This window comes from Tasmannia lanceolata, unplaced genomic scaffold (assembly GCF_043159265.1).
Source record: "Tasmannia lanceolata isolate RefF3 unplaced genomic scaffold, GAP_Taslan_0.1 ptg000037l, whole genome shotgun sequence".
Classification (NCBI taxonomy): Eukaryota; Viridiplantae; Streptophyta; class Magnoliopsida; order Canellales; family Winteraceae; genus Tasmannia; species Tasmannia lanceolata.
Window position 1 is genome coordinate 59084693 of NW_027518714.1, and position 27659 is coordinate 59112351.

A 27659-nucleotide genomic window follows, 5' to 3' on the forward strand; every position below is an offset into this window, starting at 1 on the left:
TGCATAGCATAGGCAGGGATACTATTTTACACCTCATGGTTTTGATGGGTTGGGCCTACCAATTTACACTCATACATAGCATGATTGGGCCCCACCGTTTTACACTCACGCGTACACTTCATGTTTTGATGGGTGAGTCCCACTCATCTCCACCCATGCACAGGGTGGGGCCCACCATTTTAGACTATGCATAGCATGGGCCAGGTGTGTCGATATGAGAGGGCGGCCCAACTCCTTTCTCACTGCCAAACATGCGAATACGAGTTTATATCAACTTGGTAGCGACACTAAATTATAAGGAGGTGAGAAAGATTTGAATGGTTTTGCCAAGTAAAATCATAGATGGTGCAAGATTATATCACAGAAGTGAATATGAGTGAACCAATGAATCATATAACATAGGCATGCATATGCCTTGGTGGGTATTGTTTGTAGGGATTGAAGATTGAGGATTTACTCTTCAACTTTGGGGTCTGAGGTTCAATCCTAGCATACCTATGAAAAAAATAGGATCAACTATGATGTGCAGAGCTGTTTGGATACATGAATTTTGTAATACAGGATTGTAAATTCTTGGATTTTAGAATCTAAAAAGTAGATTTTATAAGCTATAACCGGGATTTTATAAGATAAAACCTGGATTTTACAATCCTGAAAAATGTAAAATACATGTTTTACCTTGTCAAATTCTATGATTTTACAATCCTAGATTATAAAATCCTTGTATCTAAACGGCCCCGAGAGTTATGTGAATCACAGTGTAATTATGTCTACATTTTTCACTATTCCGATATTAGGGTTATAATCTCTATTTTTAACATTTTTTCTGAAGCTAAAACTCCATATCCAGTGACCTTAAGACCTAATATCTGGCTTACACATATATGCTACTGATATTGGCACCACCACGTTTTAATAATAAGACTAACTCACCTTGTTTTTATTATTTAACTAGTTGTTAAAAGATATTTACAATTCCCAAAAAGCTCTCACAGCCTGCGGCTTAGACACTTTTTTTTTTTTTTTTTTTTCGAGTAATTCTAGAGAAACTGGGAGTAGGACCTAAAAGGGGACCGAACAAATAGCTTGACGCCACAACATCACAAGTGACCTCAGATTTACCTTAAGTTTAGGGAAATCATAAAAAGGTAGATTTTGTTTGGGGAGTGATAAATCGACTCCCAAATATGATAAATGACTCCCCATGTGTCTTTTTCTCTCCTCTGGGTTAGAGAGAGAAAGAGGAGAGAGATAGACACATGGGGAGTCGATTTATCATTTTGGGGGGTCGATTTATCACTGCCCCTTTTTTTTGAACACATGGCATTTTCTCATTGCAGGTCCCCTGCTAGGTGGCACTCTCGGTCTCCATATAATTTTCCTTTTTTTTTTCCCGTCATGAGAAACGAACTAATAAAAGAGTAAATTAGATCATTCTTCTTTACCATCCGATCCAAGGAGATCGTACCTTGATACCTTCTATTACCAAAATGGTCAGATTAGACAATCCTAACCATCCGAGCAGTGGCCCACAACAAAATATTAAGACTTCTTTTTTCTTGTTAATATTTTAACAATCTCCATTCAAGATAGTCCGATTGGTGTGTTATAGCAAGATACCTATCCGGCGTGAGACCCACATGATGAATGATTCAGATCAATGAATTGATAATCAATGTGACAACATTTTTCTGTTGAAGTAATACAGCCCAGCTGAAGTACAATCAAGTAAAATAAATAAGTAGGATATAGAAAGAAAATCATGATTTAAAAATGGGCCCTTAGCAAGTTCTTATTAAACCCTTCAAGAGAAAACATGAAAAATTCTGAACTAAGCTTCAATGAATAGGGAGAATGGGAATGGGAATTGAAGACCCCAAAAAGTCAGTGATTCTTGCACATTCTTGGAGCCCTCCAAGAATATTTCCTCAATTTCTTCTCCTCTGTTGGGAGTGCTGTGAAATTCCTCCAATCATCAAGAACAAGCCTCAAATCATGAAGCTTCCTTTCAATTCCAACACAACAATTAGCATGCAATGTACAAACCTTGTTAAAATCCTTGGCTGACTGGCAAAACCCACCAAAGTAGGCTGTATCTAAGAACCTCATTTGCAACCCCATTCCATTAACAGCACCATCAAATTTGATAATGTCGAAAACCGCCTGATCATGCAAACCAGGGTGGACTTCCCTTGCCATGTACCAAAACTTGTAGAATTCAATCGTGGCAGCGGTGGATCTCACATAATTGAATCCCCCATTGGCTCTGTTCTTCCGATCCAAAGAGTTTCCTTTAAACTGATCACATGCCATTGTAATATCTGAGGTAGGCATGAAATGTGAAAATGGGTTCCTGAACCACATAATATCTGCATCCTGCAACCAAAGTTGGTTAGATAGATATGTAAGATCTTATGTGGGCAATTATTGGTCTAAGATCAACAGTTTAGATTGGTGAATGAGATTAAGTTTGAAATTACTGGAGTTGCCTATTAACCAAAGTGATCAGTAAAGGGTATTAATAGTAATAAGCGCTTCTCATCCTTATAGCATCTCATCCTTACAAAGACATGGATGATTAGTATAGCCCAAAGTTCAACTACATCAAGGTAAGTAGTTCGTTATTCTGATTGAGCCAATTAGAGTACTATTATGGGTGAAACTCTAAGAGCCAAGTAGGATTCTTCCCCATTAGAGATCAAGTTGACCAGAGAGGTAGTAGAAGGTCTAGCCTAGATCGATCTCCACCATGGCTGATCAAGGTAAGTTCTTAATCATTCTTTTGATTCTAGTTTATTTGCATGGTTAGATCAATATAGATAGTTTGTTTTCATGGTTAGTTGATGGCATATTTTAGATGTAATTTCAATGCCACGATCATAGTTTTACAAAATATGCCCATTTTTTCAAGTTCATCAATTCGAAAGCATTAGTGTCTATGAAATGCATACCGTAAAGACGAAATTGTAGCCCAATTCAAGAACATAACGCAAGAATTCGATCCTCCTCCACATCATTTTCAGGTAATCCTCAGACATGAATCTCTTCTCGGCCGAGAAATTGACCCCTTTGGTAGTGAGGGAGAAACAATGTGTGTGTATCAGCTGGCATCGGTCAAAGGCCTTTTGATCCATTGCAACAATTACCAAATGGTTAAGAAGGCTCTCCGTCTGCTCGCCAAGTCGGAAACTCTCGAGAAAGAGATCTAACATTGAATTAGGAGCTGCCCATGCTTCATTCAAGGTTGTTATTATGACTGTTCTGTTTCCCATTGTAGCTTTCTTCAACACATGCTCTAGGGATTCAGGATTCTGTTATAAACAGTTGAACATTTTAGTCAATTCAATTGGTTTGTTAATCACTGTGAAACATGAAGAGTTTTAGAGAATTTCTATTATTCTTGAATTTCTTGGATGCTTTACAATAATCTCAAGGTGTGCTTATATAGAGCACTTACATGATAAACATAGAATGGAATTAAGATAATTATAGAAGGAAATAATCCTAATCAAATCTACCTAATCAAATCTACTTTCCTAATCTCTCTTGCTTGCCTCTTCTAATCCACTTGGCTAATTTATCTAGTTGCTTCATTTAGCCAACTTACCTAATCTACTTCTAAGATGATCCAACGGTGAGATCTTAACCCAATTCAACCGTTGGATCTCACACACATATTCTAACAGACCAATTACTCCAAAAGAAGAAGGCGTTATTAAATCTTTTATACATTAACACTCCCCCTCACGCGTGGCCCCTCCTCTTTCTTTGGGTTGGCCTGCAAGTGGCACATGTGGCCCCACTTTTAGGTTGGCCATTGCACATGAATTTTTTAACATCAAGAAGGTTTGAACTCATGATCTTTTGCTCTGATACCATGCGAAACAACCAATTACTCCAAAAGCTTTTTTAAGTTAATAATCTCAAACATGGATTCTTAATCTCAAGAAACCATTAGACAAAAAAAAAACATTACTCAAATTGAAAAGGTAAGATTCAGAATTCGAACTCTCAATCTAGCAAAAATAAAGAAAAGGAAAATCTTAATATAGAGTAAAAAGCCCATTAAAGCTAGCTAGCACAATATTACTCAAAAAGTGAAACAAAGAAAACTGCAATCTCCTCAATTTTTAGTAAAAACCCATTAAAGATAACACAATATTGCAGGAAAATTAAACAAAGAAAAATGCAATCTCATCATGTTTGAATGAAAGTCTAGAGAGATTCCTTACAGTTTTGGTCCATAGATGGAGTGGTGTATCTCTCCATTCAATTGTAATTGTAGAGAAGTAGAAAATTAAGAAGAAGAAAGCCAAAAGAACTGGAAGGGAAAGTAGAGGAGATGGGGGCTTGTAATTCCTCAAACTGAACATCTTTCTACAGTCTTGGAAGAAGAATTGTCTCTCCCTCTGCGATTTCGTTTTGTATATGAGAATAGAATATTCCTTTTAAACACGCGTGAGCGAATTTAGCGTGGGTGCATGTTACCAATCTTAGGGGCTGTCCAAATTTAGACAGTTTCTCGTCAACCCTCTCACTATTAACTTCATGACATGAACATTGTAATTATTCGAGAAGGAAAGTTAAGGACAGTCAGAGAACACTTAATTGCGACTGAAAACGGACATGTCTTAAAGGAACTATATTGCCAATAGTAAAAGAGGGCTTCTTAGAGTGGTGCAGCACAACATGCTACGGCAATGAGGTCTAAAGGTTGCGTTTCAGAGTGCCAAAATGCGGCCAAAGAAAATCCTAGTAAAACTGCCGCATGAGAAAGTTGACGTAGTCATAATTCGACCCATCAAATGAGTTTTTATTTATTCTGTAAAACAAAACGCGGACATGAATAAGAATGTGGACAAGGTAAAAACTATTCTTTTACTTGCAGGTGGTGATGACAACCCCACAACCTTTCTCATAGAAAAAGGCTTCCATGTTAGGGTTTTCACATGAAAGCAAAGATCACACGTCGAAAAAAGTGAAAGGATGCAGATGGGCTTATGAGGACTTGGGCACCATTCCCTTAATGACTAGCTTTAAGGGTGAGTTCTATCCGGATCCCCACAAGTGATATCAGAGCCGAGGCGTGGTAACCTTGGTGTGTCTTCGAGGATAGAAAAATTCCCCTGGGAAGATCTCGGTAATCCCAGCGTGCTTTTTAGGATGGAAAAATTTCATGGGGAAGATCTCGTAGTTCTCACGTTGCTCCTGTGTGGAGGGGCAAGATTGTCCACGTACGTTTCCATTTCCGGATGGAGTAAGGGTGCAACTCTAGATCCTGCCCGTTTAAGTTCGGATTTGGATGGTCCATCCGACCGCCCAGGTCCTTTAACACCTCCAATAAAAAGTAGAGCAATATTCGTGAGAAATGGAAGAGCAAACGATATGAGAAAATCCATCACAAATCAAATGCAAGTTATCAATTCAAGCTAAAGACTTTCAAAAAGTAGAGCAAATTGTGTTACCGTGAAGGAAGGTTGCAAGTTGTGGTGCTTATTTTCCCCCTTTGATTAGGTCCAAAAGGGGCTTTGACATCAATTAGATCGAAGGTTCCAAGGAATAAGAAATGACCATAACAGAAGAACAAAATTTTCTCTTCTCGATGATTCACACCTCCCGATAGAAGTTAAGAGGAAGCTCTCTCTCTCTCTTTGACTAATTAGCAAATTAATGTACATCTTCATGTGGATGTGAATTAGAATACTAGTAATATACGAACACTTTATTAACCTTTTTTTTATATAAATTGTTTTCCAAAATTGAAAATTTTCCAAATTGCAAACCTGCTAGACCTTAGATTAATTTTTTTTCTATAGATTATTATGATTTTCTGGAATTTTTTTACACCTCATGCATAGCATAGGCAGGGATACTATTTTTCACCTTATGGTTTGATGGGTGGGGCCTACCATTTTACACTCATACATAGCCTGATTGGGCCCCACCATTTTACACCCACGCGTACTCTTCATGTTTTGATGGGGTGGGTCCCACTTATCTCCACTCAAACCCATGCATAGGGTGGGGCCCACCATTTTACACCATGCATAGCATGGGCCAGGTGTGTCTACATGAGAGGGCGGCCCAACTCCATTCTCACTGCCAAGTGCCAAACAAGCGAATACAAGTTTATATCAACTTGGTAGCGACACTAAATTATAAGGACCTGAGAAAGATCTGAATGGTTTTGCTAAATACAATCATAGATGCTGCAAGACCATACCAAACAAGCGAATATGAGTGAACCAATGAACCATATAACATAGGCATGCATATGCCTTGGTGGGTATTGTTTGTAGGGCAGGGAGATTGAGGATTTACTCTTCAACTTTGAGGCCTGAGGTTCAATCCTAGCATACCTATAAAAAAAATAGGATCAACTTTGATGTGCAGCCAATAATAAAATCAGATGTAAGAAACACACACAGCAAGAAACACAAGGGGGCAGTTTGGATACATGAATTTTGTAATTCAGGATTGTAAAATCTTGGATTTTAGAATCTAAAATGTAGATTTTATAAGATAAAACCTGGATTTTACAGTCCTGAAAAATGTACAATACATGTTTTACCTTGTCAAATTCTATGATTTTACAATCCTAGATTATAAAATCCTTGTATCTAAATGGCCCGGCGAATCACAGTGTACCTATGTCTACATTTTTCACTATTCTGATATTAGGGTTATAAACTCTCTTTTTAACATTTTTTCTGAAGCCAAAACTCCATATCCAGTGACCTTAAGACCTAATATGTGGCTTACACATATAGGCTACTGATATTGGCACTACCACGTTTTAATAATAAGACTAACTCACCTTGTTTTTATTATTTAACTAGTTGTCAAAAGTGAAAGAAAAAAAAATAAAATTCCCGTCATGAGAAATGAACTAATAAAAGAGACTTAGATGGAACCAATAAAAAAATTAAGACTTAAATTGATAAGTTAGATCATTCTTTTTTACCATCCGATCCGAGGAGATCGTACCTTCTATTACCAAAATGGTCAGATTAGACAATCCTAACCGTCCGAGCAGTGGCCCACAACAAAATATTAAGACTTCTTTTTTCTTGTTAATATTTTAACAATCTCCATTCAATATGGTTGAGGGTTAGGATTGCCGTCTATTGATAGGAGGTTTAAGATAGTCCGATTGGTGTGTTATAGCAAGATACCTATCCGGGGTGAGACCCCCACATGATGAATGATTCAATGTGACAACATTTTTTCTGTTAAAATAATACAGCCCAGCTGAAGTACAATCAAGTAAAATAAATAAGTAGGATATAGAAAGAAAATCATGATATTAAAATGTGCACTTATCAAGTTTTTATTAAACCCTTATAGAGAAAACATGAAAAATTCTGAACTAAGCTTCACTGAATAGGGAGAATGGGAATGGGAATTGAAGACCCCAAAAAGTCAGTGATTCTTGCACATTCTTGGAGCCCTCCAAGAATATTTCCTCAATTTCTTCTCCTCTGTTGGGAGTGATGTGAAATTCCTCCAATCATCAAGAACAAGCCTCAAATCATGAAGCTTACTTTCAATTCCAACACAACAATTAGCATGCAATGTACAAACCTTGTTAAAATCCTTGGCTGACTGGCAAAACCCACCAAAGTAGGCTGTATCTAAGAACCTCATTTGCAACCCCCTTCCATTAACAGCACCATCAAATTTTATAATGTTGAAAACCGCCTGATCATGCAAACCAGGGTAGAGTTCCCTTGCCATGTACCAGAACTTGTAGAATTCGATCGTGGCAGTGGTGGATCTCACGTAATTGAATCCCCCATTGGCTCTGTTCTTCCGATTCGAAGAGTCTCCATTATAGTAATCACATGCCATTGTAATATCTGCAGTAGACATGAAATGTGAAATTGGGTTCCTGAACCACATCACATCCGCATCCTGCAACCAAAGTTCATTATGTAAGATCTTATGTGGGCAATCATAGGTCTAAGATCAACGGTATAGATTGAAATTACTGGAGTTACCCATCGACCAAAGAGATCAGTAAAGGGGATAAGGGTAACAGGTGCATCTCATGCTTATAGAGACATAGATGATTCATCGTTCCTAATTCTTTTTTTTTTGGGAAAAGCAGAGACACGGATGATTCATGTAGCCCTAATTTACAACTACATTAGAAAAATTAGTTGTTTAAAATGATTGAGTCAATTAGAGTTCTATTATGATGGGTGGAACTCTAATAGTCAATTAGTCAAGGGAAGAGGAACATTTACCATGAGGGTGCCCCTCCCCTCCTCCCCCCCCAATGACTTGCAAAATCCCTTTTATAGTAATATGTACAAAAAATTATTACAGAAAGTTAGTAAGCAGGCCCCCAACGACCAATGCAGGCAAAGTCTAAATTAGTCCAGGCCCCCAAGTGTAAATTCTTGGCCCCATCCCTACAATTAGTGGTAATTCCCATCAGAGATTAGGTCGACCATAGAGACCATAGAGGTATAATGGTAATCAGTGCATCTCAACCTTAAAGAGGCATGGATGATTAGTGTAGCCCTAAGTTCAACTACATTAGGGTAAGTAGTTGGTTGAACTAATTGAGCCAATTAGAGTTATATTATGAGTGGAACTCAAATAGCCAATTAGAGTTCGTCCCAATCAGAGATCGGGTCGATCAAAGAGGTAATACAAGATCAAACCCAAATCGATCTCCACCATGACCAACCGAAGTAAGATCTTAGTCATTCTTTTGTATTCTTGTTTATTTGCATGGTTAGATCATCAAGGATAGATCCTGTTGGAACAAATGCACAAAAATGAAATAAGATATAGCCCGAACATATAAAGAAAGAACCAAGACTTAAAGGCGCATAAACGCTTCTTGAAGATAGTTGAAGTCTCTCCCACATGCAAACGGAAGACAACTATGACAGTACTATCTCCGGGATTCAACTAACCCCAGATTCCATGTACATCCAAGAGAGTTGCACTTCTCTACAATGGATCGTGTATCCACCTCCGATCGATCAAACAAGTGAAACAAGTATTTGTTCAAATGATTTTTCTCTTTGAAAATAAAATCTATGAAAAGGATTGTATTTTCATACTCTTCACAAAACCATTTTATCTCTTGAAAACATATAGGTTCATTGAAGAAACTTAATCCAAGAGTCACGCATTAATCTCCATGTTTATTGAAACTTCTAAAACCAAGAGTCACCGCTAATGAGAGCACTCAAAGGCACACCACTTGTGAGAGAACCAAAGAGTCACCATTAATGCAACATGAAGTGTCTCACAAACAGTCAAAGCTTATCATGAATCTAATAATGTAAACAATTAAATAGATTCATTAATCAAGTAATGGCCTTTAGAGTTCCAATGAATATGAAAAGTCACAAATTTAATTTTCAAAAATACAATTTGAAACACATTTCTAACAAAATTAATTTTCCAAAATTACATTTGTAAAATATAATTTGAAACACTTTTCCAACAAACCCCCACTTGTTTCAAATTTAGTTTTGATCGGCACAGTCATATACATTAATAATGGTGTCTTTTGGACTTGAACCACTGCCTAGTGAATATGTTTCTTGATTCATCTAGGATCTTAGTAGACAAAACCTTGAACTAAGAACCACATTAACAAATCATAAATATATTACATACACTTCTGTTTCGGAGATGAAGTACTAAAGCCCGACACGTTACTGCCATGTGTCTAGAATCCAACATTCTGAGTGCTCTAAGGATTAAAGCCTTTAAATCCTATATGAAGTGGCCAAATTTCCACACCCAGATTGATGAATCCATCATGGGTTAACTTGCAAATCCCGCCATACAGTTATGGATATTTCATTAAGAGAACTATATTCTCAACCTCTCACATGTAAGTTTCATTTGGTGAATCTATCAAGAGTTGTCCTGTCAACTCTAACCAAACCATCGGTCTATAGATTCATTAAGAGAATTGAATTCTCAACCTCTATCTCATACAGGATTATGCACATACACATCATAAGGAGGGAAATAAGAAATCTTATTAATGTGCACCAATAGTTGTAACATTATTTCGTTCTTCCCATTGAAAATCCAAGAGAATATCAACTGGGTTGGGTATCCATAATGTACAACTTACATATCAATAGGCTTTAAACCCATTCCCTTCGATGTATCAGACACAAGGTTTCTACCCAAACCCTTTGATAAAGGATCCGCCAAATTTAATCTTGATTTAACATACTGAATGGCTATAATTCCATCAGTCAGGATCCTTCTCACATGATTGTGCTTTAGACGAACTTGTCTAGATTTTCCATTATAGCACTCGCTACTTGCCCGAAACAAAGCAGTCTTGTTATCACAATACACTGTCAAATGTGGTACTGGCTTACTCCATATTGGTATATCAACCAAAATGCTTCTTAGCTAATCAGCTTCCTCTCCAGCAGAGGACAATGCAATGAATTCATATTCCATAGTGGAATGAGTAATACAAGTCTGCCTCTTTGATTTTCAAGAAATCGCAGCTCCACCCAAAGAGAATATCCATGCAGTCACAGATACAAAATCCTCTTTATCAAAATTCCATGTAGCATCACTATAACCTTCAATAACTGCTGGGAAGCTACCATAATGCAGTCCATAACTCAAAGTACCCTTCAAGTACCTCAATAATCATATAAGAGCATTCCAGTGATCCCCCCTGGATTACTTGTATACTTACTCAGTGTGCCAACAACATAAGCAATGTCTGGCCTTGTACAACACATAGCTTACAAAAGACTGCCAATAATCTTGGAATACTCAAGCTGTTCAATAGCTTGACCATTGTTGCGTAGCAACTTGATACTTGGGTCAAAGGAGTAGGAGCAGGTGCAGCATCAAAATGATTGAATCTCTTGAGAATCTTCTCAATATAACTTGATTGCGTAATAGCAATACTATTCAGAGATCTGACAATCTTGATTCCCAGAATCATATCCGCTTCACCAAGGTCCTTCATGCCAAAATTCGAAACAAGAAACCTCTTAGCTTCAATAACCTTTTCAATGTCGGTACCAAAGATGAGCATATCATCCACATACGGGCATATAAGAACACCTGAATTATCTCTGAACTTGCTAAAGATTCAGATGTCTCCTTCATTAATCATATATCCATTGGACAACATCACACTTCTGAACTTCGCATGCCACTGCTTAGGAGCCTGTTTCAAGCAATAGAGAGATTTCATTACCTTGCAAACCTTGTGCTCTTATCCAGGAGTGATAAATCCTTCAGGCTGCTCCATGTAAACTTTTTCCTCCAAATCACCATTGAGGAATGCTGGTTTAACATGCATTTGATGAATAACCAGATTATGAATAGCAGCCAAAGCAATAAGAAGTCTTATGGAAGTGATCCTTGCTAACGGAGCAAAAGTATCAAAATAGTCAAACTCCTTCTTTTGCTTGTACCCTTTAGCAACTAATCTGGCCTTAAACTTATCCAACGAGCCATCAACTTTGAATTTCCTTTTGAAAATCCACTTGCAACCAATAGGTTTACAACCTGTTGGAGGATCTACCAAAATTCATGTGTTGTTAGACATGATTGAATGCATTTCATCATCAATAGCTTCACGCCAGAAAAGAGCATCATTAGAGGACATAGCTTCAGCATATGTATCTGGATCATTGTCCACCATGAGAGTGCATAAATCAGGTCCAAATGTTTTAGGAATAACAACCCCTGAACTTTGTCTAGGTGTAACCCTTTCTGGTGATTCAACAGCTTTTCTCTTCAGTTCAGCTGAAGAACCAGCTTCAACTTTTCTGTCTTTCTTTGGAAACACATTCTCAAAGAAATCTGCATGCACTGATTCAACAATAATATGAGGAGACGAAGTTTCCAGATTCAGAAATCTAAGCTTTTCTGGTTGTAGAATAACCAATCAAAATACAATCAACTCCTCTGTAGCCGAGCTTTGGGGTATCCTTATCTGGAAACCGCACATGAGCTAAACATCTCCAAACTTTGAAATAAGAGATATTTGGTTTTCTGCCATTCCACAGCTCATATGAAGTCTGATTGATCTTCTTTTGAGAGATCATGTTCAAAATATGAGAAGCAGAAAGCAAGGCTTCTACCAACAAATTTCCAGCTAGTCCAGAACTAGTTAACATACAGTTAATCATTTTAATCAGAGTTCTATTCTTTCTTTCAGCTACACCATTTTGTTGAGGAGTATAAGATGCAATCAATTGTCTTACAATTCCATCTCTTTCACAAAGCTCATGAAATTCACCTTTCATGTACTCACCTCCTCTGTCTGAACAAATGGTCTTAATTTTCAAATTCAGCTTATTCTCAACTTCTGCTTTATATGTTTCAACTTTTCAAAAGCTTCATCTTTTGATTTTAAAGGATATACATAGGCATATTTAGAATGGTCATCAATGAAGGTTATGAAATAACGTTTGCCGTCTCGTGAAATGAAGTTCATTTCACAAATATCAGTGTGAACTAATTCAAGGAGAGTGATAATTCTTTCAACAGATTTGAAGAGTTTGTTAGTGATCGTGCACTTGCTACATATCACACATTGATTATCATGATTTCTATCACAATTGCTTATAACCCATTCACTAACCATGCGAGCAATTGAGTTATAGTTCACATGACCTAATCTTTGATGTTATAAATCAAAAGACTCAGTAATATAAGCAGAAATAATTTTATTTTCAATGCTAAGCTTAAACATGTTGTAGACACCCCATTTTGACCGAACCCCAATTAGCCATGTTTGGTTGGAAACCCTATCAAATGAATGAGTTGGGACCCCAAATTTTATCCCATGGTAGGTCAGGGTCCCACCAAGGTCCTTTTAAAATTTCATTAAAATCCATTAATGTTTGCCTAGTGAACGAGTGAGGAGGGTAGTGTAGGTTAAAATAGTATAGCAGAAAGGGGATTAGTTTATCCAGATTTGAGGTGGTCCAGTTGGAATATTTTTGCAGCAGAGGTGTTCCTGTACATTTAAAAGGGCAAGAATTTATCATTTTTTTTACTTAAGCTTTTCTTATAGACCACCCAATTCACACAAAATCTATGTTAGGACAAACATATGGGGATGCCTAAAAGAAACTTGTGGGGAGTAAAAAAATTAGGACCAAAGCCTATAAATAGATGATCAAGGCTTCATTTTCATAAAAAATGAGGGTTTTCATATGTTTCTTTGGTTAGATATGTGTAGGTCAATCTATGCCCAGATCAGGTTAGATAAAATTTCTTTATCATATTCTTATGTAACAGTGAGATCATTAATGGTGTTTTCTATTACTACTACCATGTGTATTAGGTGAGTTATGTGTTATATGATAATCCTCCAGCTAGTCTTCCCGTTCGAATTTATTGATATCTATTTATTGTTGGCTGTATAGTTGTTTTGTCATTTGATGACAATATGAGATTTTAGTGGCTTTTTCACAAATTGATGGTATGTATATTCCTTCTTTTGAATGTTGTCTATTATTTTGTGAAATTTTTTAAAAAAAATGATGATCTGAGCACATAGATTTCTTTTATTGTATGAATAGCATTATATTTGTAATTAGAGACCTTTCTTAACTCAGTCGTTTTTTAAAGAGATTTGAGTGAGAATGATTTTAAGTTGACTTGTATAAACCTGTGCTTGCATCATACCTATTTCGAAAAGAAGATGAGTCAAGGACTCAAGGGAGGATGTACAAAAATGCTAGAGGATTGTATCTTCAAATAGTGACATGTAGAAGTGTGTAAGGTGTGGGGTTATTACATATTTTGAAAAATTAAGATAAATGAAGCATTCATTCTTTTCAAATACTTAAGTAAATTAATATTATTGGAATTCTATTTAAAAATGATTTCATAAAGTCTGTAGCATAAGCTTTTCATTTTATTTTTTATTTTTTATTTAAAAAAATATATATATATATATATATATATATTTTTTTTTTCTTTTTTTCATTTATTTAAATTTTGGATGAATACTCATCTATGAAAATTGTTGGAGTTTAATCTGTTTGGGTAAATGTACAAATTGGCTAATATTCTGTTGATAATTATTAATTTTATTGAGCCACTCAATGGCCGATTTTGGAAATGCTATTATTCACATAGAGTCATATGTTCTCAAGTATTGTATGAGTTTGGTCAATTAATTACATTAAATTGGTTTGAGGTATTGGAGTAAATGATAGCTATATTTGTATTGTTTTGGACTGGAGAATTGATAACTGTACAACTATGTTTAAATGAGACTTCCACTGTGTGATTTCCCACTTATATGACTGGTTTGGATCATTGTGTATTTATGTTATGGATTTTAGTTTCTTTTCCCATACTAAATTGTGGTGATAATGTTGTCTCAAGGTATCATATTCGTCCCTTAGACTGAGGTACTCACAATATCATATATGCAATCAGTTCTAAGAAGTTGATTTCCTGATTAATTGGGCTATATTTTTTTTACATATATGTGAGTTGTTCAGGCATATCTATAACTGATTGGGTATATACATGTTTAAGAAAAGTTTCATGTCTGTTATTGGAAATAATATTAGTGCTCCATGATTGTAGGGATAAGTAGTAACCCAATTATTCTGTGTGAATGTTCTAGTTCAAATGGTTTTATTTTTTTTAGGTGATTCAACAATTGACGAAAAAGACACTACAAGCTGTTTTTCTTTTTAGAAAAAGTATAGCAATTATTTAAGGTAGTGTTAGATAGTTGCTATTTATATTACCCTGTTGGGATAATGTTTTTTTTCCCTCAAGTTTAATGGTTAAATCATATATGTTATGTTGTTTATAATTTAATGTTTAAACAGATAAGTTTTAAAATGGTAGTTAAAATCAGGTTTATGTCCTATTATGAATTGCTTATAATAAATATCTTATAGTTGTGGGTGTATGAAAGTAGGAAAGGATGCTTATTGCATGTATAGTATTAAGCATAAAGGCTTCCAGTAAGTAATATTACTATGGTTCTATGATATATAAATATTTTAATGAACCTGTCCAAAATAATTTTTTCTTATGCCTTTCTTTTTGTAGATGGGTTTCATAGACATGTATATTATAGCTTCAGAATTTTAAAACTAGAATATCTTGGATATTTGTATTTGTGAAGTAGCTTTAATTTCATTCTTATTTGACAATAAGTTATTATTGTCTAAGAGGTTATAGCTTAAGGCGATGAAGGCGTTAGCCCAAGCCCATCATTTTAGGATACTTATCAAATCCTAGTATTATTTCCCTCTCATTTAGAAGATTGTCTTAGACTTTTAGATACCTTGAAACCTTTGGTTCTCTATTCATTGCGAGGACAATGAAAAAGTTATCTAGAGCCCTACATTTTAGGAGACGTGATTTGTCTCGCTAGGTAGTTCTTCTTTGGAGACAAGCCTAATTTAGAGCCTACCCTGAGGAAGGTTACCTTGATTTTGATAGATAGTGTATCCATAGGACGCATGTCTTGCCTCATTTATAGAGTCTTTCTAAGTTGTACCCTTTTTTCAGTGTTTTAGTTAGGAGTTTCTCTTTTAGAGTTGTTGTTTTTCTTCTTTGTCTGAGACCCGTGTAATCTTATTAGAGCTTTGCTTACTCGGGATTTTTTATATCGTTTTCTTTGTTCTTGGGACACTAGTTTACTTGTTGTGGATTGTCTCTTTGAGACACTAGCTGCTTGTTCGGGGTTACCCATTTAGATTTAGGGCTTTGCCCTAGTTTGTGGTTGTACTTGCATGTCTTCTTTAATAGTGAAAATATTTTGAGATCCAAGAACATCGAAACCATTTAAAATTTAAAACATCTAAAAAACATTTGAAAACCTTAAAAATTCAAAAAACATTTGAAATGCTTTAAAGATTTTAGGAGTAGTTAGGAGAGTTTCATTTCGAACTACGTTGGCTTGATCCTCTTCCACGAGGTACATAGTGCAGCTTGGGATCCACATCCCAAGTCTAGCCAAATTTTATAAAATAAACCATTTAAACCTTTTGAAAAAAAATACAAAAATCTTTTATATAACATGTTTTCAAAAAGCTCTTCCTCTAGAGTTAGGAGCGTTCTAGATAGAGAGTTTTAGAGTTATGAGTTGTCCTTGATTTGTTGTGTGTTTGCTTTAGAGTTAGGGGTTTGTCCTAGAGTTATAGGAACGCCTCCGTCCGGTCAATTGGCGATCCACATCGCCGATTGATGACTAGAATAGGATGCGTTAGTCCGCCCTTTATTTTTCTTAGGAAACACAGCCTAGTTACACATATGTTGTAGGAACTACCTGCATTAGCCTAGGACTAACCTGCATTTAGTTAGGACATATAGGGTGTCCTAAAATTCACAATCTATTAGAATTTAAATAATCGCTTGAGAAGCTTTAATAACTAGTCTGGTCTTTTAGATCGAGTTTAGGATAGAAGTCTAGGTGTCTTATGCATCATAGCTTAGAATATGAGCGAAGAACTACGTTGCTCTGATTCTCGTGGAGGCGGGGATACGTAGGCTTCTTTGGATGAACATCAGACCATCCAAGGACTCGGGTTAAATCGTTTAAAGTCCTAGGATTTGTTATGTTGTCATGTTATGTATTTTGTTGTGTTTTCTTACTTTCTTGCGCATACCTTATACCTTTAGTTGTAGCATGCTTGTGTTTGCCCACTAAAACTTAGACATCAGTTAGGCATGTCACTCATAACCTAGCTGTGCTTAGGTGACACATCTTTTATTTTATTTTGTATGTGTTCATTATTTCATCCCCGAGTCTTGCATGATTAGGTAGACGTCCACTTGGGGATATTTGTTCTCTTTTGACATGATTTTGCCCAAAACTCTTTGGATTTAATAATAAATGGCATAAGAGACCAAGTGCTTGCACTCGGACGAATTGGGGGTGCTCTTCGGACCTTCCCCATTCGTAATCAAGCACGAGCCCATATATATTTCTGGTTATCCATTGCACAGAGGATTTGTTTTGGGGTTCCATGGCCTATCCATGGATGTCGACTTTGAGTTATTTTAGGTGCGTCTTGGTTTCGAGCCTTGGCTCCGAATCAAGAGGTATCTCTTTCTTTTTATATCGCCACTCGTGCTATGCTATGAGGGTGGCACCGTTTCGAGAGTTTCTTGGTAGAGCTCTCTTTCATGTGGGGATTTAGAGGATGTAGGGACTCATTTCCTCATCATTCTCGGATCGGGGTCCACACATGCCATTTACATAAAATGAATTTATCAGCTTCAAAGACTATCTTGAATCCATGCTTAGATAGAAGTGCTCCATAAATAAGATTCTTGCGGATGTCAGGAACATACAACACATCCTTCAAAGTGATAACTTTTCCAGAAGTGAATTTTAGTTCAGCAGTGCCCTTGCCAATAACCTTGGCGGATGATGAGTTGCCCATGTACATTAACATGCCATCCCCCACTACTTCATAATGTTTGAAGATATTTTTATCTCCTGCAATATGACGAGATGCACCAGTGTCAATCCACCATTCAACTTCATTTCCCACCATAAAGTTTTCAGTCACCATTGCAATGAGATCATTTGAGTCTTCTCTTTTCTCTTTCTTCTTATCCTTTCCATACTTAGGCTTGCGACAATCTTTGGTAAAGTAGCCAATCTTGTGACAATTGTAACACTCATTGTTCTTGGCAGGATTAGAGCTAAAAGGCTTGAAGTTCTTCGCATTTTTTAGTTCCAGAAATTTTTCTGGATTTTTCTTTCCAGAATCTTTCTTCTTCTCCTTGTCAAGAACAGCATGTGCTGTAATTATCGGTTCCTTCACAATCTCCTTGTCTTATTTTCTAGTTTCCTCCTCGATGTGTAAATGTTGCATAAGTTGATCAAGAGTGAGATCTTCTTTCTTGTGCTTCAATTTGTTGCGATATTCCTTCCAAGATGGTGGAAGTTTAGCAACAATAGCCCCCACATGAAAATTCTCATCAAGCGTCATGCCAGCGGCAATAATATCATTAGCAATTAACTGAAACTCGCAAACTTGAATAAAGACATCCTATCATCAATCATTTTGAACTCCATATAATTTGAAACTAGAAATTTCTTTGAACTAGCTTCCTCTGCTTAGTAAACTGATCTCAGAGTGTCCCATAAATCTTTGGCAGTCAAGCACTTTTTGGAGTATTGATCAAAGAAGGAATTAGACATCCCACTAAGAATGTGATTCTTGCAAAAATAGTCATCATCATTCCATTTAGCAATTTGATCAGTGATTTCTTTGGCTTGATCAGATGATGATTCCACGGTTGGAATTGCAGGACATGGTTGAGTTAACACATAAGCCAATTAAAGTTGACGAAGGAAGAACTCCATCTTAGTCTGCCATCTCTGAAAGTTTTTTCCATCAAGAGTCTCAAAATTCTGGTGAACAATCTTATTAACTCCATTAGAAGCCATGAGAGTTAAACTATCTTCAATTTGTTGGAACAAAAGCACAAAAATGAAATAAGATATAGCTCAAAAATATAAAGAAAGAACCAAGACTTAGAAGTGCGTAAATGCTTCTTGAAGATAATTGAAGCCTCTCCCACATGAAAACGGAAGACAACTATGGCAGCACTATCTCCGGGATTCAGCCAAGCCCAGATTCTCTGTACATCCAAGAGAGTTGCACTTCTCTACAATGGATCGTGTATCCACATCCGATCGATCAAACAAGTAAAACAAGTGTTTGTTCAAATGATTTTTCTCTTTGAAAATAAAATCTATGAAAAGAATTGTATTTTTCATACTCTTCACAAAACCATTTTATCTCTTGAAAAGATATAGGTTTATTGAAGAAACTTAATCCAAGAGTCATGCATTAATCTCCATGTTTATTACAACTTCTAAAACCAAGAGTCACCATTAATGGAACATGAAGAGTCTCACAAAGAGTCAAAGCTTATCATGAATCTAATAATGTAAACAATTAAATAGATTCATTAGTTTAACTCTTCAGTTATCCAAGTAATGGCATTTAGAGTTCCAATGAATATGAAAAGTCACAAATTTAATTTTCAAGAATACAATTTGAAACACATTTCTAACTAAACTAATTTTCTAAAATTACATTTGTAAAATATAATTTGAAACACTTTTCCAACAGATCCATTATATTGTATTGGTTAGATCTATTGTGTAGGTGATTATGGCATATTTTAGACATAGATTGAAGCCCTTATCCTAGTTTTATGAGATATGCCCATTTTTTCAAGTTCATCAATTCGAAAGCATCTGTTTAAGAAATGTGTACCGTAAATATGAAATTGTAGCCCAATTCAAGAACAGAACGCAAGAATTTGATCCTCCTCCACATCATTTTCAGGTAATCCTCAGACATGAATCTCTTCTCGGCCGAGAAATTGACCCCTTTGGTAGTGAGGGAGAAACAATGTGTGTGTATCAGCTGGCATCGGTCGAAGGCCTTTTGATCCATTGCAACAATTACCAAATGGTTAAGAAGGCTTGCTGTCTGTTCGCCGAGTCTGAAACTCTCAAGAAAGAGATCTAACATCGAATTTGGAGCTGCCCATGCTTCATTCAAGGTTGTTATTATGACTGTTCTGTCTCCCATTGTAGCTTTCTTCAACACATGCTCTAGGGATTCAGGATTCTGTTATAAACAGTTGAACATTTTAGTCAATTCAATTAGTTTGTTAATCACAGTTAAACAACCAATTACTCCAAAAGCTTAAGCTGTTTAAGAAGTCATTATGTTAGAATATGTGGGATCCAACGGTTGGATTGGGTTAAGATCTGACCGTTGGATCATCTTGGAGGTAGATTGGATGAGTTGGCTAAAGGAACCAACTAGATAAATTACGCAATAGGTAGAAGAGGCAAGCAAGAGAGATTAGAAAGTAGATTTGATTAGGATTCTTTCCCTCAATAACCATCTTGATTTGATTCAGTTTACTCCAAAACTTAAGCTTTTGAAGAATTTGAAGAAGGCAGTAATTAATCTTTTATACTTTAACACTCCCCCTCACATGTGGCCCCTCTTTTTAGGGTTGGCCTACACGTGGCACATGTGGCCCATGTTTTTTGGGTTTGGCAATTGCATGTGAATTTTGACTATCAAGGAGGTTTGAACCCGGGCATTTGCTTTGATACCATGTGAAACTACCGGCAGTAATTAATCTTTTATACTTTAATATGTTGGTAAAATCTTTTATACTTTAACACGTTAGTAAATCTTTTATACTTTTACACTCCCCCTCACGCGTGGCCCCTTTTTCTTTGGATATGCCTATAGGTGGCACATGTGGCCCCACTTTTAGTTTGGCCATTGCACGTGGATTTTTTAACATCAGGGAGGTTTGAACTCAGGACCTTTTGTTCTGATACCATGCGAAACAACCAATTACTCCAAAAGCATTTTTAAGTTAACAATCTCAAACATGGATTCTTTTTTTCTTTTTTTTTGAAATGGACATTTCTTAGACAGATCCTTTCGAATTGATGAACTTGACAAAAATGGGCATATCTCATAAAACTAGGATAAGGGCTTCAATCTATGTCTAAAATATGCCATGATCTCTCAAACATGGATTCTTAATCTCAAGAAACCATTAGACAAAAAAAAAATTTACTCAAATTGAAAAGGTAAGATTCAGGATTCCAACTCTCAATCTAGCAAAAATAAAGAAAAGGAGAATCTTAATATAGAGTAAAAAGCCCATTAAAGCTAGCTAACATAATATTACTCAAAAGTGAAACAAAGAAAACTGCAGTCTCCTCAGTTTTTAGTAAAAACCCATTAAAGATAACAAAATATTGAATGGAAATCAACATAGAAAAGTGCAATCTAATCATGTTTGAACGAAAATCTAGAGAGAGTCCTTACAGTTTTGGTCCATAGATGGAGTGGACTATCTCTCCATTCAATTGTAATTGCAGAGAAGTAGAAAATGAAAAAGAAAACAAGTAGAAGAACTGGAAGGGAAAGCAGAGGAGATGGAGGCTTGTAATTCCTCAAAATTAACATCTTTCTACAGTCTTGAGAAGAAGAGTCTCTCCCTCTGCTATTTCCTTTTGTATACAAGATCTTTTTTACACGCGTGAGTGATTTTAGCGTGGGTGCATGTTACCAATCTTAGGGGCTGTCCAAATTTAGATATTTTCTCGTCAACCTTGAATTTATCGGTAAATGTACCCGCAAGTTGTGGGATTTGAAAATCTATCTTACTCTCCCCCATGTGTACATCTGCATGGTAAATAGGTAAGGTCTAGTGGGCCACCACCAAAAGCAATCTAAAACTGGATGGATAATCCTAGCCGTTGGATTTGGAGATAATTTATTGAGGTGTTTTACCCTGTTTTACCCTCCGATCTGAATGTTAGAGAGTTGATCCTAACCCTCAATAGATCGGAGGGTTAGGATCAACCTATGGAAATGATTTTTGGGGCACAATCTATTTAGGCTGTGGCTTATCTAATGGACGGTTTGGATCATCCTATGGTGATGGCCATACCGTACTTTTAATAAAGTGAGGAGTGCCCTCATCAAAATACAATAGTGCTGATAACATTTCCCTAATAATATTTAGGAAATTGATATGAAGACTGAGAATACCACCGAGCATGGGACCTGCAATGAGAATATGCCGTGTGTACAATTTTTTTTTTTACTTTTTGTTAATTTTCCTCGCGTCACTTGGCATGTTGTGGAGAGAATCAATTGGTTCGGTCCTATTTTAGGTCCTATTCTCGGTTTCCCTAGCATTACTCTAACATTTATATGTCCACTAATGTTGGCACTACCATGCTTTGATAATTGCTCTAACTCACCTTGTCTAGGACTTTTGATACTTCTTAGAGAATTGTCAATTGTAATAACATTTGGCAGCTTCTTAAATAATAAGAGACAAGATGAGTTAGTGCCATTATCAAAAGATGTTAGTGCCTGTATCAGTAGCGTTACATAAGCATCATCGCTATCAGTCGGTGAGTGGTGACTAGGTGCCCAACATTCCCGACCAACTTTGCGGAAAATTTCTCGCAATAAAAAATTTATACCGACTGACTGCAAGGAAATTTCCTCTAATAAAATAGATTAAAATTAGTAAAAAGGTTAAAGCGGCTACTAGGAAATTTCCTGTCTGATGACGCCCAAAATCTGACTGTACGAACTAGCTTCATAGAAATTATAATCCTACGATCACAGAAAAAGTGTCAGCGGGCCCGGAGTTGTGTCTCCGGACGGCCACTTCGACACTCAAGTCAGAAACAGGCAATCACAGATAATGGACGGGGAATGGGAGAGAGCTTAATCAGGTTATCAGACCCGAGAAGAAGAGATGTTGAGTCTCTCTTTGATCCCTTTACTTGAGTGCGAAGTCCCCTTTTTATAGGGGTGGAGATCCACGATCTTAGAGATATCAATCGTGCATTTGATTTCGCCTACGTGGGGCGTGATGGTGGGAGAATCAGATCGTGGAGACATATGGAAACATCAATCATATCTTTGATTCAATCTACGTGGGGCTTGATAGCTGGCGAATGAACACGTGGAGATACGGTTTCCGATGGTTACGGGCGAATATCAAGGACGGAGATTTAGGCGGGATGTTTCAAATTCGAAAGTCGCGCCTTACGCATATCGGCCGTCCGGATTTCCCGTTTAGGGGGCGAGATCTCCGCGATTGCGTTTAGCTCCCTGTGTAGCTCGGTACCGTCCAAGAGAGAAGTATCAAGGAGGTCTAATCAAAGTTCATTACCTAGCGTTGTTGTAGGGATTGTGTCGACCAAGTTGAGTAATGGAGAAGGGGTTTGAGGTTCGGTGCCGGATGTACCGATTTTACCCCTAACACTGTTTATCAATTTTTCTAATACCTGGGAAAAGAGGACTATTAAAATTTAACAAACACGCCAAATTTAAGACACATTTTTGTTTTTCCGAGGAAAAAAGACCATAGATACACGCACTACGTTGTGTCAATAGTGGCACTCCTTTCCGTACTTTGAATTTAGGGGTGCAACTCGGGCCGGATTGGGTCAGGTTGAGACCGATCCTAGCCCAACCCGAAGTAGCATTCTACCTTAATCCTAATCCAACCCAACCAGGACCTCAGGTCGAGGAGGGTCAACCCTAACCCAACATCCCTTTAAATATCTCAACCATAATCTAACCCATCTAACTTCTTTTTCCAATTGGGGCCGGGTTGCAATAAAATCATATGATGTGCAGGGAATGGGCTGTCCATGGCCCCAAACCCAAATCAAATCCTGTTGGCTTTTTACAACCCTAACTCAACCCGAAATTAAATTGGGTTGCTTTTTCCAACCCTAACAACCAACCCAACCCAAGCAAATGCCAAACCGAAATCAGGTTAAACCTGTTGAGTTCGGGGTCCACTTATTATTATTATTTTTTGGTAGGTAAGCTGGGATTGACCTCTAGGTTGATAAACAAAGCCTCAACCACTGAGCTACAGGCTCAACCCTGGAGTCCACTTATTTGGATGATCTAATCCATTCATTTAATAGCCCTTGTTGTAGATAGAACGTGCCCTGAAAATTTTCTATATTTGATTCCTGATTGCTGAGACTTTTCGGCCATTTTAGATCAACCTACTCCTAAAAGATGAACGGTTCGGATCAACCAAAGGTGGGGCCACCCCAAGGCCCAAACTTCATTAACCAGGAATCGCAACAGCCGAGCAAGTCAGAAAGCGTGTCATTAATGAAACAAGGGAGTGCTAAAATAATTTTTCCCATGAGTTTCATACTTTCACTTTTTGCTTTTGAAGTCCTTTTCTGACGGGTTCGCTATCTGTCACTTCTATCTTCTCAGAAATCTTTGCATTTAAATCCCCGTCTTCGCAAAACGGAATTTTCCCGTGGATCTTAAAATTTCAGGTAATTTTCATGTTATTTTCCATTCTATTTTGGTTTTCTAGGGTTTCATGTCCGAATTATGAACACAAATTTTCATGTTATTAGAGTTCTGTTCGAAATTCGATTGAAAATTTCATCTAAAGAGGCTACCAGATTCTACATTATGTTTTTACTTTGTTCGACTCTGGTCTGATTCCTCGCCCTTTTTTTTCATTTTCTTCATGTGTTTTTAAGATTCATTCTTTTTTCTATTCTAAATATAGAGTTTTTTTTCTTTGTTTTGAAATATGATCGGTTTTGTTTTGATTTTCAGAGATATATTCTGAATGCGGTTTAGATCTGGCTTTTATCTGTCTTTTTTTAAAAAAATTTGGGTTTTTTTTTTTTTTTTGGATTGTTGTTCTATTTTGTATACATCAGATCAAAATCCCTCCATCTTCCCATATTCGAAGGTCTTGATATTTGAGCTGTTGATCTGGATAAGATCTGGTTGTTTTAGCTCTCATTTTTCGATTCTGAATCTCACCATTTCTGATCCAGGCTTTTGTTTTGTTTGGATCTTAGGAATGATTTTGTATAACTTTAGATATTTGAATGGTTCACTTGAGGTTAAATTTTGTATTCAGCATAGTTTTTTTTTTTATTATTATTTCGAAACCTATGCTGCCACTGTTTTCTTTTCTTTTTTAAATGTGGATTTTTTGTATGATCTTGATCTGTGATTTTAGGGTTGATTAGATCATAGAGTAAATATGAAATGAAGTAAGGACTTTGGGTTGATTTTATTCCCTTCCCATTTGTTGGTGATAATAACATCATCTAATTTTTCTGATTTGTGCATTGTCTTATCATATATTTGTGGGTTTTTCAATTAGGCCCTGATGGGAAAAATAATTCTTGGATTTTTTTTTACTTACCACAATTTAGAGGGAAATGATATGCTAAAGGTTAATTTAGTGGGATATTATCATAGGTAGATGGCCCATCTGTGGAAAAATTGAATTGGGTCAGCTCGAGTTATCCTTTTTTCTGAAAAAGGTAGGAAATTTTAGAAATAATTTTCCTTTCCAAACTTTTCTACAAAATTCCTGGAATCCAAATAGGGCCTTAGGATTGACATAAATTTTTAGCTTATTATGCTATGTGATTGCTAACTTTTGGGATTTCAATTTTTCTTTCCCTGGGTATTTTCTTAGACTTGCAGCCTTTTAGGCTGCTAGAGATCATAGCCGACATGTAAGATCATTTTGCAAGTATTTTAGTGTTATCTAGATTCAAAACCAGCATCTATGACTAAAAAGGAGTCTTGGTAAGATTTGATTTTTGTTCTTTGTGAATTTTATTTGCTTTTGTATTTATATTGTTGCAGCTGAACTGATTGTAAACATTGGGAAGATGGAAGTTACAGGGGGGTAAACCTTGTCAAAGTTTTATGGCCTTGACTGGTATGAATCTTTTTCTTCTTTTACTCTTCTACCCTAATAAAGCCCTTGCTTTATTTGCGCTAAGATCTGTTGATTTCTTAAAATTTATGGGTTTTTATCTTCTCTGTAGATATTGGGGCAATGTGTGTGGGAAAGAAGATTTTGTACAACATAAGACTTGATTTCACTGTCTACATATTGATATGGAAAAAGTACTACTCTAGTAGAAGCAGCTGTGGAATGAGATTTGAAATGGATCGAATCAAACCCAGAAAATCGTTGATATTGGTGGCTCAGATTGTGCGTTCTACGTCCTGTTTCAAGCCCGGGTCTCATAAAATTCCTATAGGTGATGGTTACCACGAATTCCTATGATAAGCCATGTGCCTTCGCTGCTGTTCAACAGTTTTGATTTATGTTTTCAATAACCGTATATCCGTAGGAGCAGGTCTGATGGAGTATGGGCACTGTACACATTACTTTTGATTTATGTTGTAGCTTCATTTAGAAATTCCTGTGCTTATGAGAGTTCAGAGGCAGTTCACCAAATTGGAAATGTGTTTCTCCACTGCAACCCAGAATAATCCCGAAACACATTCAAAACTCACCACCCAATTAATGTCCCAAGTGCGGTCTAGCACTTATTTCCCCATTTTACCAGGTTTGCCCGATGATGTAGCAAAGTACTGCCTTGCTCTCATCCCACGCTGTCACTTCCCTGTTATGGGTGCTGTGTGCAAGCGATGGAGGTCATTTATCCAAAGCAAGGAATTCATCACTGTAAGGAAGGAGGCTGGAAGGCTTGAGGAGTGGCTTTATGTGTTAACTGGCGATGCAGATGGAAAGGGGCGCCATTGGGAGATTTTGGGTTGTTTGGGAGTAGAACCCCAGCTGCTTCCACCAATGCCTGGTCTGGTGAAGGCTTCATTTGGGGTGGTTGTTCTTGATGGGAAGCTTTTGGTTATGGGTGGCTATTTGGTGGATGCTGGTAATGGGTCTGTTTCAGCAGATGTTTATCAATATGATTCTCGGCTCAACAGGTCTGTTTGCATGTTTTGATTCCATTATCTTATGAATCCATGCATTATCTGTTGGAAGGTGGGAACTGTAGTAAATATCAAGTGTTCATTTCTCGCATGTTCTCTCAAACAAACAAACTTTTGAGTTCTTGTTGTTGTTATTGAATACTCAGGAAGCCCACCAATAAAATGAATGGTTTGATTTCTTATGGATGATCGCTTTTCGTAACCAAGAAGCTGTTTTATTTTTTCTCTCCAATTGCAGATGGAGCATGTTAGCAAAGATGAATGTTGCACGCTATGACTTTGCTTGTGCGGAAGTTGGCGGTGTGGTGTATGCAGTAGGGGGGTTTGGAGCTGATGGTGAGAGCCTATCAAGCGCTGAAGTGTATGATCCAAACAAGAACGAGTGGACCTTAATAGAGAGCCTCAGGCGCCCAAGATGGGGCTGCTTTGCATGGGGGTTTGAAGGAAAGCTCTACGTCATGGGTGGGCGGTCAAATTTCACAATTGGCAATTCAAGGTTTGTAGATGTATACAATGCTGAGCGCCATGCTTGGTGTGAGATGAAGAGTGGATGTGTTATGGTCACTGCACATGCTGTTCTAGGGAAAAAGCTATTCTGTATGGAGTGGAAGAACCAGAGGAAGCTTGTGATATTTAATCCCAAAGACGACTCGTGGAAGATGGTACCGGTGCCATTGATGGGGAGCTCGAGGGTAGGGTTTCGCTTTGGAATACTCAATGGGAAGCTGCTGCTTTTCACTTTGGAGGAAGAACCTGGATACCAGACTTTGCTGTATGATCCAGAAGCGGCGCCCGGCTTAGAATGGCGAACTTCAACATTGAAGCCATCTGGGTTTTGCTTGTGCAGTGTGAGTATCCAGGCATAAGGTGATCTTGTGGACTCTTTTAAGTTATTTTCTATATCCTCAGTTTGGTTCTCGTTGGAGTGTTAGATTAGTTAACTTTTGGGTTTGTTCCTTGACTTACTATGGATACCATTTGAGATGGTTTTGAATTAGATTTAATTGGATCTGCTATTCGAATTGGAATGTTGACATATTTATCCCAATTATTACATGGTTTGATGGTGGGGTGGATTGTTAGTCCTTTTGACACTTTCTCTCAAGGGGACTGTCCTTACAAAGTCCTCTACTTATATTGGGTCCACTTTTGTGGCAACAGAGAAACTGACGTTTGAGAAATTGATAAAATAGAAGGGGAAAATGATATGAAAACCTGATTAATAACCGACCATAGAACCCAACAATCCATGTGGGCTGCGTGGAGTAGAGAAAGACCACTTCCTGTTACCAATTCATGGTCTCACTGAAGAACATGTTTTTTAATCTCAGCTCTTCACAAAAAAAGTGA

The 27659-nt window shown here is 37.0% G+C and overlaps 3 protein-coding genes across 3 annotated transcripts; 1 reads left to right on the top strand and 2 right to left on the bottom strand.

The window, feature by feature from the left end:
- Positions 1-1701: 1701 nt before the first annotated feature.
- LOC143862317 (uncharacterized protein At4g15970-like) lies at positions 1702-4396 on the bottom strand. The gene is made up of 3 exons (XM_077373340.1): positions 4233-4396; positions 2952-3311; positions 1702-2376 (listed from the first exon to the last, which is right to left on the bottom strand). The coding sequence occupies exons 1-3, from the start codon at positions 4371-4373 to the stop codon at positions 1885-1887; spliced, it is 993 nt and encodes a 330-aa protein (XP_077229455.1). The 5' UTR covers positions 4374-4396; the 3' UTR covers positions 1702-1884.
- A 2843-nt stretch (positions 4397-7239) lies between these two features.
- LOC143862275 (uncharacterized protein At4g15970-like) lies at positions 7240-19607 on the bottom strand. The gene is made up of 2 exons (XM_077373285.1): positions 19254-19607; positions 7240-7914 (listed from the first exon to the last, which is right to left on the bottom strand). The coding sequence occupies exons 1-2, from the start codon at positions 19572-19574 to the stop codon at positions 7423-7425; spliced, it is 813 nt and encodes a 270-aa protein (XP_077229400.1). The 5' UTR covers positions 19575-19607; the 3' UTR covers positions 7240-7422.
- A 4081-nt stretch (positions 19608-23688) lies between these two features.
- Positions 23689-27343, top strand: LOC143862328 (F-box/kelch-repeat protein At1g67480-like). The gene is made up of 4 exons (XM_077373354.1): positions 23689-23860; positions 25209-25284; positions 25394-26303; positions 26548-27343. Exons 3-4 carry the CDS (start codon positions 25786-25788, stop codon positions 27173-27175), a joined length of 1146 nt encoding a protein of 381 aa, XP_077229469.1. The 5' UTR covers positions 23689-23860; positions 25209-25284; positions 25394-25785; the 3' UTR covers positions 27176-27343.
- The last annotated feature ends 316 nt before the right edge of the window (positions 27344-27659 follow it).